Source organism: Microcaecilia unicolor, chromosome 3 (genome assembly GCF_901765095.1).
Source record: "Microcaecilia unicolor chromosome 3, aMicUni1.1, whole genome shotgun sequence".
Taxonomy (NCBI): Eukaryota; Metazoa; Chordata; class Amphibia; order Gymnophiona; family Siphonopidae; genus Microcaecilia; species Microcaecilia unicolor.
The window spans coordinates 146,191,236-146,204,300 of NC_044033.1; the positions used below are offsets into that span (position 1 = coordinate 146,191,236).

Genomic DNA, 13,065 nt, shown 5'->3' on the forward strand with positions numbered 1-13,065 from the left:
TTGGTATTGCAGATACAGTTTTGAATTGGTTTGTCTTACCAGTCACAACATACTGATATTAGATCTTGCTTTGAGGTTAATGTCATCAATTAATTGTACAGACACTAGTAATGGGATATTTGGATTACTGCGCCATCATTTATTTATTTATTGCATTTGTATCCCGCATTTTCCCACCGTATGGCAGGTTCAACGTGGCTTACATATTGCTAAAAAAGGCGGTTACAAAATTTAGATTTGTAGACGTCTAGTACATAATACAGAAGTACAATAAAAGCTTAGGTTGATATATTAGCATATTGTGAGAGGTTAATATTATTGTTTTTCATTTCTGAACTTTTCGTGATGTAGGCAGCTCCAGGGGGGAAAGACTTCTTGAAAAGATGTGTTTTCAGTTTTGTTTTTTGAATTGTAGGTAGTTTTCTGTGAGTTTCAGGTCTTTGGGTAGTGTGTTCCAAAGTTGTGTGCCTATAAAGGAGAGGCTGGTGGCGTGTGAAGATTTGTATTTTATACCTTTGCAATTGGGGTAGTGAAGGTTTAGGTAGGTTCTTGCATATATATGTTGGTTGTAGTATATAAATTCGTCACAGGTCACAGATGCTGCAGAAAATGGTGGCATGTTTAATATTTAGATCCTCTAGATATGAAAGTGCTATACCACTGATTACAGATGCTGGTGGAGGCTCATTCAATTTTTAAGTTGTTCTGTCTGGTGTTTTTAATTTTGTATGGTCAAGCTCCACAGTATATGGCAACTTGAATTATTATGCATAGCAAGAATTATGTTAAGTAGCTTAAGACACTTAGGCATATTTTCAAAGCACTTTGGGAGGCTAAGTTCCATAGGTTTCTATGGAACTTTGGGAGGCTAAGTGCTTTGAAAATGAGCTTGAATGTCACTTCAATTTTTCTCGCCTCAGGGCATTACTAATAAATCTGAATTTTCCTGCTTATTTCCCTACTTAGCAACGAAATGGTGGAATAGCCTACCCTTGAAAGTAAGTTCCGAAACTAATTATATGAGTTTTTGAAAATTGTTAAATACCTGTTTGTTTCACAAATTTATAGTATTACGAATCATTTATTGTTGAAGCTGTCATTATTATATGATCTAGGGTTTGCCCTACTCTTATAGTTCATAGCAACTCTGAACTAATTTTTTGGTATGTGCAGTCTACAAATGTTAACTGTAATAGGGAACAAATGCTCTGTTTCTCATTTTACTTGTGGGGTCCTCCAGGGTTCAATCCTGGCTCCAAACTTATTTAACATCTGCCTACCCTTATACAAGGACTGGGTATGTCTGCCAGTTTATATGCAGATGATTTTCAAATAGAGATTGTGAGCAATTATTGGGACCTTGCTCACCAACAGTGAATGAGTGGCTGGCGAGTACTTTCAACTGGTTGATATCACAAAGTGAAACTGAATCCATCCAAATCTGAAGCTTTGTGGTTTACAAGGAATAATGTTCAGGGTGCTTCAGTCCCAAAAAAGGAAACAATATTAACCTTATGAGTATTATTAGATTACAACTTGTCCTTTATACCACAGATTTGAGCTCTTATGAAAGTCCATTTATGCTTTAAGAAAGATCGGTCTCTTAGCCCTGTTTTAGGATGCCAAGGGTTTGTCTACATTTATTCATGCTTTTGCGATTACTAGACTGGACTACAGTAACTCATTGTTGTCTGGGTTATTGTACATTAATTTTAAATGGATTCAATTTGTACAAAGTCCACTGGGGAACAGGAAGTTGCCCTCTATGGGATACAATGAAGATCAAAAGAAGTAGAGGGAGGCACAACTCTCAGGCAAGAAGAATTCAAGTTGAAATTCTTTATTAGGCACCAAAGCTGAAGACCTGACACAGGCCAGTGATTCGGTGGAAACACTGCCTGCGTCATGGGGTCACAGGACTTAGGAGGCAAACACTTGTCTCTGTATGGTACCTCTACCTATGGGGTGTACTCCTCTTAATAAACCACACCGCAAAAACCAACTGTGTTTGAAAAACCTGTCATCACAATGTGACTCCTGATGTAGGCGGTTTTTCCACTGGAACACTGGTCCGTAATATGGTCTGATATGGTCTAATCGCCTCACGTTATACAACAATTTCACAGTAGTGTTCTGCACAAGTTCAATCCATTCAAATGAATATACAGTAGCCCAGCCAACAATAAGTAACTACCCCAGGTAGGATCATGGATGAGCCAGGGGATATGTCCAAAATGCTACGCAATTCATGGAGTATATTTCAACAGTTATTGAAGAATGCTGAATGTGTTGCTGTAGTTCCTGGAAATTTCACAAGAAATTCAACTGCTATAGGGGAATCTCTCTAAATAATGTTGACAAGGTCACCACTTTTGAGGAAAGTTATCAACATGGATTACCATTAAGACACATTATTTTACTTTTAACTCCAGTTATTAGTAACTAGGTCTCACTGCATAAAATAGGGCCTGTGTTAAAATAGTAAAACTCAGTGGTAAAATAACACATCTTAACGGTAGCCCACATTGATAAAGCCCCTTAATATGTATATTCAGCACTGTTGTACAGGTACCGTATTTTTCGGACTATAAGACGCACGGGACCATAAGACGCACCGGACCATAAGACGCACCTAGGTTTTAGAGGAGGGAAATAGGAAAATAATTTTTTTTCCTTTTTCCCTCCTCTAAAACCTAGGTGCTCCGGTGCGTCTTGTCCGAGTTCGGGATCGCCCTCCCCTACTCACGTCAGCGATGTTCCCTGGTGGTCTAGTGACGTCGGGGCAGGAAACAGCCCTCTCTTTCCTGCCCAGCGCGCTGCTCTCCGTCCTCCTCCGTCCTCCTGTATGCTGCCTGACGGTCTCGGCGATATTCAAAATGGCTGCCGAGAGTCTCGCCGTCAGGCAGCATACAGGAGGACGGAGAGCAGCGCGCTGGGCAGGAAAGAGGGGGTTGTTTCCTGCCCCGACGTCACTAGACCACCAGGGAACATCGCTGACGTGAGTAGGGGAGGGCGATCCCGAACTCGGGGGGAGGGCGATCCGGAATCGCTACCTTTGCACCCCCCCATTTTCCTCCCAAATTTTGGGGGAAAAAAGTGCGTCATAGTCCGAAAAATACGGTAAGTGCTAGTAGCACTGGCGCTTAACTTAATATGTATATTCAACAAACCTCACAATACACTAGATGGAAACACTGCTCATCAACAAATAAAAAAAAAATCAACTCAAACTGAGAAGAAATTAATATACAGTCTACAAATTTTCAAGCAAAAAAAAAAGGGAAAAAAGACCTCAGTGATAGAATCTACCTCACATGAATCAATCATTGGTCAAAAAACCTCCATATCGATATACATTTATTACGACATATCCAATGCTTTTATTTTAATTTATTTTAATTTTCTAACCTTATTAAATATAATTCAAGCAGGGAACTCATCTTACTAAAGGCTCAACAGAGTCACCCATTTTGCTTTATTAAGCAAGTTCCTGACATTGAACGTAGTATGTAATGTGAACCACATTTAATGTGCTACTTTAGAACCCAGCTAACATAATGACTGAGTCTGCTGAAAGCAGACTGTTGTTTATTAAAATGTATTATGACACTGATGTTGCTACATAAATCACAGTGAACCTTTAAATGTTGAAATGGGCAATGTGGACCCTGATACCACAAATTACAACACTGAAAGTATACTCAAAGGAAGCTGCTTCAAAAGCAGAAAAACACCTCGCCTCACCCTATGCTTGGAATAAACTTCCTGAGCCCCTACGCCAAACCCCCTCCCTATCAATCTTCAAATCCTTGCTCAAAGCCCATCTCTTCAATGTTGCCTTCGGCACCTAACCTTTATACCTTTCAGGAACTCTAGACTGCCCCAATTTGACTGCCCCTACGTGATTGACTGATTGTACATTTGTCCTTTAGATTGTAAGCTATTTGAGCAGGGACTGTTCTTCTACGTTAAATTGTACAGCGCTGCGTAACCCTAGTAGCGCTCTAGAAATGTTAAATAGTAGTAGTAGTAGTGCTACTTTAGAACCCAGCTAACATAATGACTGAGTCTGCTGAAAGCAGACTGTTTATTAAAATGTATTATGACCTTGATGTTGCTACATAAATCACAGTGAACCTTTAAATGTTGAAATGGGCAATGTGGACCCCGATACCACAAATTACAACACTGAAAGTATACTCAAAGGAAGCTGCTTCAAAAGCAGAAAAACACAGAAGCAAAACCTCTACATGCGTGCAACAAGAGTCCAAGAAAGAGTAGAGGATGAAACAAATGATGATCAGCTGTGGAGATGAGGTCTTCAAATCTTTATTAAAAGCAGTGAAATCAGACCTGACATGGGCCATGTTTCGGTGGGCACAGCTACCTGCCTCAGGGATCACAAATATAACTGTATAAAACATAGAATAAAATCAATAAACATACAAAAGTGATCCTAGTCTAGAGGCATGTGGTTTATATTAGGTATTTTCACCTTCAAATGTTATAAGTATGTTTGTTTTTTTGCAATTAAATTCACAAGTGTGATCTTAATCATATATTCTTTTTATATATTCTTTTTGTGCTTTTATTTAGACAAGTGTGTTTTTATATAGTGGCATATACATTTATATATATATAATTTAAAAAATATATATTTTTGAACTTAAATGTGCATTTACAAGTTATATTTATTTAGCAACTTTGAGTGATTTTTGTCTCATTTCCACAAGTAAGTTGTATAGAGTACCATGTTTTGACTAGTAACTATCGATATGATTTTTTGGTTTCTGCCTACTTTCGTATGTTTATTGATTTTATTCTATATTTTATACAGTTATATTTGTGACCCCTGAGGCAGGTAGTAGTGCCCACAAAACACGGCCGGTGTTGGGTCTGATTTCACTGATGCTTTTAATAAAGATTTGAAGACCTCATCCCCACGGCTGATCATCATTTATTTCATCCTCTACTCTTTCAAAAGAAGCTGCTGACATTTTAAACTGGTTTGGTGCCTCTCCTGTCTTAAATAAATTCAAGCAGAGTACTAGGCACTTGCTTTGGTAGCCAATGAAGAGCAATCATCTTAACCTATGGTACAGGAAAGACAGAAGTTAAAATTCTACCTGGGTCTGGGAAGGCTGGAACGAAGCGTCAAAGCCATTCTGCAATGAGTCTAGGAATGGCTGAATCTTGTAGAGGCTGTGCGTTGTCTGGCTGGAACGGAAGGCTACGATGTGGAAGTACTTCAGGATCTTCTCGAACCTAAGCTGGGTCATGATGAGAGCGATGCTCTTGTTGCTGTAGAAGCCACTGCTCCAAATGCTAAGGACGGATTCACAGTGGTGAATGCTTGTAGAGATCATGTAGCCCAGGAAAGACTTTATTTCTGCCAAAGTGACGTCCACCCAGGCATCATCGATACCGAACCTTTCCTGGTACTTCTTGGCATACATATTGGTTTGTGTAACCATGTTATTAATGACGTTGTCTGGGACAAATAGCTGAAAAAAGTCAATTGCGCTAGAAGTGGGTGGCATTTTACGGGTTGGTCCTAAAAGAATTAAAAACAAAAGTATAAATTACATTTTCTAATAATATTTTCATTCTCAATAATTCCCTAGACTTGCTTACTTATGCTAAGTCCTATTGGGGAAAATAACTGACCATTTTGTTATCCTCCTGCTTCTAACAATACCTCTTTAAACCAGCCTCTTCAACTGTGTGTGTCTGTGTGTTCTCTGCGTCCCAGCAACCACTCCCCTCCCAACTCCAAATGAGGCAAGTGATGTCAGTAAAACTTTAGATCCTATCAGGAACAAAAATGGTGCAAGATTCTGTGGCTTAACTATGAAATAAAAACCAACAACTAAGTTGTTAGGTGATATATTTCTATTAGACAATATCCAACAAAAGAAAGAGCAGACTACAGCATTAGCAGATTAGCCCTGCTGTGCCTTCTAGAGGCTAGTTTAGTTTTCATTCCCACCCACTCCCAACTCCCACCCACTCCTAGCAAATCTCTTCATTTATAGTATTTTAATTGATAAATATTCTAATTAGGATAACAAGAGGGGAGTTTTCATTACATTTAAGTACTTTCTGAGAAGCAAAAACTAAATAAATCACACAATACACCAAATAATCTTAAGGCTCTTATATTAATCTAATATTCCTAGTACCTTAACAAGTTTTTATTAAACAATTCAATACTAAGGTGCAGACAGCAGACTAGCAGCAAGAGGGGTGCTATCCAGTCTTTTGCACTGAGTCACATGCATAGTTATCTTCCTTTTGGCAAGAGGTTATATATGCGTACTCGATGCAAAAAACTCCAAGCTCTCAGAGAACGAGTCCGTTTTCTTGAGACTAGAGTAGCAGACTTGGAGGAGCTAAGGGAGACAGACGTACATAGAGGCAGCGTACAGGGACAAAGTAGAGAAGTCCCACCTCCAGTCTGGCAGCCCCTGTGCTACCCTGGAGGAGGGAGGTCTCCTAAAAGGACAGCATCACCCTGGTGAAGTAGGAAGTAATCCTGTAGCCAGGACCTACCCACCAGGGGATGCAACATCCTGTCACACTGAGGATGTGACTCCAGGAGCTTCTGCCCAGGAGGGAAGGGTTAGGACAGATGTTTTAGTTGGTAATTTGGTCATTAGACATGTAGATAGCTAGGTGGCTGGTGGATACGAGGATTATTTGGTCACTTGCCTGTCTGGTGCAATGGTGGTGGACCTCACATGTCACCTAGATAGCATTTTAGATAGTGCTGGGGAGGGACTGGCTGTCTTGGTACATGTGGGTACCAATGACATAGGAAAATGTGGGAGGGAGGTTCTGGAAGCCAAATTCAGGTTCTTAGGTAGAAAACTGAAATCCAGATCCTCCAGGGTAGCATTTTCAGAAATGCTCCCTGTTCCATGCACAGGACCCAGGAGGCAGGCAGAGCTCTGAAGTCTCAATGCATGGTTGAGATGATGCTGCAGGGACAAGAGATTTAGATTTGTTAGGAACTGGGCAAATTCTGGGAAAGGAGGAGCCTGTTCTGAAAGGATGGATTCCACCTTAACCGGGATGGAACCAGACTGCTGACGCTAACATTTAAAAAGTAGATGAAGCAGCTTTTAAACTAAAAGGGGGGGGGGGGGGGGGGGGAATGACAGTCACCCAGGAATGCATGGTTTGGTGTGGAGTATCCTTGAAGGATCTTTAGGGAATCTCAAAAGAGGTTTCAATAATGGTGAAAGAACGCCAGGAATGTTTAATGGAAGAACAGAGTAAAGGATGCAAATTATCCCCATCAACTTCAAAGCAGCTTGTAGATGCTAGGAAAAAACACAATTTGAAGCGACTATATACAAATGCTAGAAGACTGAGAGTTCAAGTATATAAGAACTAAATGAGGTAGATATAATAGGCATCTCAGAGACCTGGTGGAAGGAAGATAGTCAATGGAACACTGTTAATAGGGTGCCTAATTATATCGCAATGATAGAGTGGATCAAATAGGAGGGGGAGTTGTGCTATATGTTATAGAGAGAACTAAGTCAAACACAATAAACATTCTACATGAAACAGACTGTAGCATGGAATACTTGTGGATAGAAATTCCATGTATGAAGGAAAGAAGTAAACTGGTAGGGCTGTACTACTGTCTGCCAGGACAGAACATATAGACAGATGAAGAAATGTTTACAGAAATTAGGAAAGTAGGCAAATTGGGCAACATTATAATAGTGGGTGATTTCATTACCCCAATACTGACTGGATAAATGTTATGTCAGGGAGGGCTAGGGAGGTAAAACTCCTAGATTTAATAAATGACTGCTTCTTGGTGCAACTGGTCTAAGAACCGACAACAGGGGAAGCTATTTTAGACCTAGTCCTTAGTAGAATGCAGGTCATGGTACGAGAGGTAACGGTGTTGGATCCGCTAGAAAACAGTGATCATATCATGATCAAATTTGAGCTGATGATGAAATTGGTTAAAAAGAAGCTAAAAGGATCAGCCAAAAGGTTAAGACTTTAAATCAGACCCGACGTATTCTACATATTAACAAAGGTGTAAAGAAGAGCAAACGACAGACAGCATGGTTAAAAGGTGAAGTGAAAGAGGCTATTAGGACCAAAGGAATGGAAAAAGGATCCGAATGAAGAAAACAAGAAGCAACATAAGCACTATCAAATGCACAGCATTGATAAAGAAGGTTAATAGAGAATATGATGAAAAACTTGCCATGGAGACAAAACCTCATAGTAACACCTTTTTCAGGTACATCAGAACCAGAAAGCCCCCTTTTGCCGCAGCTTCGTAAAAGTACCCCTCAGATTAGAAGAATATCGACCTGGGGTGGTGGATGCAGAAGGAGGGAAGGAGAGATGGGATATTCTGGACAAGGGATGGGATAGGGACACAGAGAAAATATGCTGGGCATGGAAGGAGCATAGACACAGAGGGGCAATGTTGTACATAGTGGAAAGGAGGGATAGGGACACATAAGGCAGATGAGGTACTTTTGAGGATAGTGAGAGGAATATAGAGAAGAGATGCTGGATAGGACAGATAAAGAACTTAGAGGGAAGGTCAGCAGTAGTGGATGCAGGGGCTTAGCCAGACAACAGATTTTGGGTGGGCCTAGGCAAGAATTGGGTGGGCACCAAGTGTTCTACCCCCCCCCCCCCCCCAAAAAAAAAAACAAATTCTCAGCTGGCGGGAAAATACTTTTTTCCACCTTGAAAACTGAGCATGCGCAGGTGCCGGTGTCAAGAAGAGTAGCGTTTTTGTTACCATCGGGAAAATCTTCAGCTGGCGGAGCTTGGGATTCCCACCAGTTACCACTAAACATGTGCTACTGTTGGGTGGGCCTGAGCCATAAATGGGTGGGCCCTGGCCCACCCAAGCCCACCTGTGGCTACGCCACTGAGTCGATGTGGAGTGAGATGCCAAATGGACAGGAGATCTTGGGAAGAAAATTAGAAAATAAAATAGAGAAAATCAGAAAAAGGACAAAGCAAGTGGAGAAATAAAATGCTCAGCCAGCAAGGCTAGAAAAAAAATATTTTATTCTGAATGTATTAATCAGCTTTGGCAAAGGTGCATTTCTGATATCTTGCATTTAAGTTTCTATTTCTCTAGTATTGCTGTACATGCAGAGTCTGACTTCTTGAGATTTCCAGTTCCATTTTTGCCTTCATACCTCTATTACTGATGTATGGTCCCTTGTTTTATATTTGTTGCACGTTTATGTTTTGCACATGTGATGAATGTGCAGTTTTCTGCTAGCATGTAGTTTCTATGTGGTATTCTGCTAGTTTAGATTCTGTGTAGGGATCTGTAGCAGTCTGACATGTTCTGATTTTACAGCAGGAAGTATAATGGTACCCTAGGTGCTTATAGGTGGAGTTGTTGCTATTTGAGGGGTCCTTTTACTAAATTGTGGTAAAGAAGGCATGCGCTAGCAGTAGGTAAAAGGCTGTCTTTTTTTCTCAAAAGGAAATGGCCATGTGGTAAGTAAACCACTTGCTGGGCGGCCATTTTTTTTTTGGGGGGGGGGGGGAGTACTTACTGCCACCCACTGAGGTGGCGGTAAGGGCTCCTGCTCTAACCCAGTGGTAAACAGGCAGTGATTACTGCTGGGTAACCCCAGCGCTACAAAAATAGAAAATATTTTTGTAGTGCCAGAAATGGCACGCTCTGTGTGTGTGAACAGGCGGTAGTTCCGGATTGGCGCATAGCAGGGACATAGCCAGACCTAGGCAGGAGGGGGGGCCAGAGCCTGAGGTGGGGGGCACTGTTTAGCTGCCTCCCCCCGACCACTTTGGACCCCCCCCCCACCCCGCATCAGGTATCTTGTTTGCTGGCGGGGGTCCCCAATCCCCGCCAGCCAAAGAGTCTTCTTTAGCGCCGGTCGACTCCGGTTCCTTCGTTGTGTGATCATCTGTTTCTGACGCCTTACGTCCTGCATGGGGCTACATGCACGGTGCAGGACGTAAGGCGTCAGAAACAGATGATCACACAACGAAGGCGCTGAAGTCGACCGGCGCTGAAGAAGACTCTTCGGCTGGCGGGGTTTGGGGGCCGCCGCCAGCAAACAAGATACCTGATGCGGCGGCAGGGCAGGGGGCGGGCGGCGGCGGTCAAATGTAGAGGAGGCCAGGGTATAATCTGTGGGGGCCCATGCCCCCCCCCCGTAGCTACGCCCTTGGCGCATGGCAACCCTTTAATAAAAGGGCCCCTGAGCCTTTGACATTAGTGCTGCTTTATCATGACAGGTTTTCTATTTAGGTCTGAAATGTGTTTGTTTCTGTTAAGTCAAGTTTGTGAAATAATCATAGAATGTACTTACATGTGGCAGTTTTTTTTCCTCTGAGGTGACAACCCTAGTGTAGGCAGTTGGTTGTAGAGGGCCACAGTGGTGAAGGGTATAACAGCAGGTGTGGCAAGGGAGGGGCAAGAAGCAGGGCATGTGTCAGGTTATTGTTTTGTCAAAAATTTGTCAACGCTAGAAATGTAATGAGTATGATTCAGTAAGACACCAGCATTAAGAACATGTGACATTTCTTTCTTTTTTTTTTTTTTTTGTTTGTTTTAAGAAAGATACTTGGTTTCATATTAGGTATTCTGACTAGTGACTAAGGCATACACCAGACTGTGGAAGGTGAATCAGAAGACAGTTTCTCTTTTTTGGAGTTTGTAAGTATAGAAAGTACAGATCTGGCTGGGGAAGACTGAACTATATGACCAAGTGGGACTGAAAAAGCCTGCAATGTGGGGACCAATCCACATCATTAGAACCAGTCTGAGAGACCAGAAGACCACCATCAAGAGTCCCAACATACAGAAATTGTGAGCTAACATGTTATACACACAACTGACAAACACACAGGGTTACAGAATTATTCTGATTAGAAGTAGAGCTCTGTCAAATTTTTAACTGCAAGGCTTAGATAAGTAGAAAACATATTGCACCATACTTGACTTATTTGAAAGGGAGAGAACAGCTGTCTTCCAATGCAGTTGTTCTCAACCAGTCCTCGGGAAACACCCATCCAGTCAGGTTTTCAGAATATTCATAAAGAATATACACGAAACAGATTTGAACGTGCTGCCTTCATACTGAAAACCAGACTGAGTGTGTCCCAAACTCTATTCTAAGGCTTTCACTCACAAAGCAATAAAGGCTTTTGCATCACAGAAAATAAAAAGCAGAGCCAGTTTGCAGGAAGCACAAGTAGAAGCCATTTTTTGCGTGTGTTACTACACAAAGGAGAGTTAAATCCAGGCACAGTTCTGGAAATCCATCCCTCGGGCACCACACATGGACAAAAATTGAGAGAAGATCTCCTCCCAGAACGTTCTCTCACTAAACCACAGAGCCACGCCCAAGTCCATATGGGAAGATTCAGAGAGAGGGAGAGAAAGAACAGAATAACAGCTTGCATGCTATTTCCTATTCTTCTTTCCAAAAACAAAATGCCAAGGAGACAAGCTGTTAAGCAACACAGGAGACAAAGAAAACTGCTACACTAACAAACCAAAATGAATTGTGAAAATGTAACCATAAGTAAAATAAAATTCTCCTACAGAACTTCAGTAGCACCACTGATAAATTCTTCAAAAGTGCTGTAAACTTCCATGTACCTTTGTCCCACCATTGGCTAGATTCTTCGTTTTCTCATCCTTCTGGTTCAAGTGTAACACTTTCCCCCTCCCCCGATATTGAGGTCAAAGCAATCAATGTATTTTTTTGGTTAAAACATCAGTCACCGCAGGCAAAACAGATATTCAGCACCAGTATCCAGATAGTGAGGCGAGATGCCATCGCTATCCAAACAGCATTGATATTCACCAGATAAGCTAACATTTAGGCCAGCAGTTTTTATGCTAATTGTGTGTGTGCTCCCGGATCTCCCTGGCACTATTTGAATAATGCTGCTGAATATCAGTCTCATAGGATTTATCTAGGTAACAGGTGCTGTTACTAGGATAAATGCTTTTTAAAGTCAGACCCTGAATTATCTTTTACACTCCTGGGAATTTACAGTGTGTAGCAATTACTTAAAAAAAAAGTTGGAGATGTGTACAGTTCTAGTGTAACACAAAGACAACGTGTTTCATACTCTTCTTGTGTGGTAAGCAGGGCTTTTTTTGAGGGGGTACTTGGGAGTACTGAGTACCGGCACCTTTTCCATTGTCTGCTAAAATTGACCCGTGGACCCCAAGTTTTAATGAAAGAGCTTAGGCCCTACACACCAATTCTGCCTTGTCACAGATTCTGTGACTGGTTGCAGGGGGTCTGGCTATTGTGGGGTGGGTCCCTCATGATTACCCCACCCCTGTAGGGTGGCCTGGAATTTGAGTACCGGCATCTTTTTCTCTAGAAAAAAACCACACTGGTGGTAAGTGCCAAATCCCAGCACATGTACTGAAAGTTAGGGATGTGCATTTGTCAGCCCACAGTCTGGGGTTCTTTTACCAAGCTGTGGTAAAAAGTGCCCTGCGCTAACGGCAGGTGGCTGTTTTTGCCGCCCCATGCGGCTCTTTTTACCGTATCAGGTTTTTTTAAAAAAAGGCTGAAAATAGCCACAGCCATGCAGTCAGATTGATCTTACCATATGGCCATGCAAGGGGGATCACTTACCGCCACCCACTGAGGACTCCCACGCTAACCCGGTGGTAACTGGGTAGCATGTGACACTGCCCAATTACCACCAGGTTAGCGCCATACTAAAAATTACAGGCCTAATTTCCCCAGTGCGAGAAATGATGCATCCCGGGTCTGGAGCTAGGGCTGGCGCCTGCTTTGGGCCGGCAGAAGCTCCAGATTAGCGCTGCCGCTTTGTAAAAGGGCCCCTACAAATATACAGCGTACACAAATGGCTTGTATGTGCTTATACCTAGGAATTAACGCACATAGTGCTGTCAGTGCTCAACACTCACTGTTCTGCGGAATCTTAGCGGAGATTGGGTGGCGACGCCGGTCACTGGGAAACAAAATGGGAGCTGGGCAGACTTCTACGGTCTATGCCATGATCGAGACTAAATAGATACGGATGGGCTGGAGT

At 42.1% G+C, this 13,065-nt stretch overlaps 1 protein-coding gene across 1 annotated transcript in view; it reads right to left on the bottom strand.

Moving 5' to 3' along the window:
* PGBD5 (piggyBac transposable element derived 5) overlaps positions 1 to 13,065 on the bottom strand; it is a 240,152-nt gene that overhangs the window by 153,766 nt on the left and 73,321 nt on the right. The window contains exon 2 of the mRNA XM_030196434.1: positions 5,127 to 5,554. Within this exon, the coding sequence (XP_030052294.1) occupies positions 5,127 to 5,554 (428 nt within the window). The remainder of the gene's footprint in view (positions 1 to 5,126; positions 5,555 to 13,065) is intronic.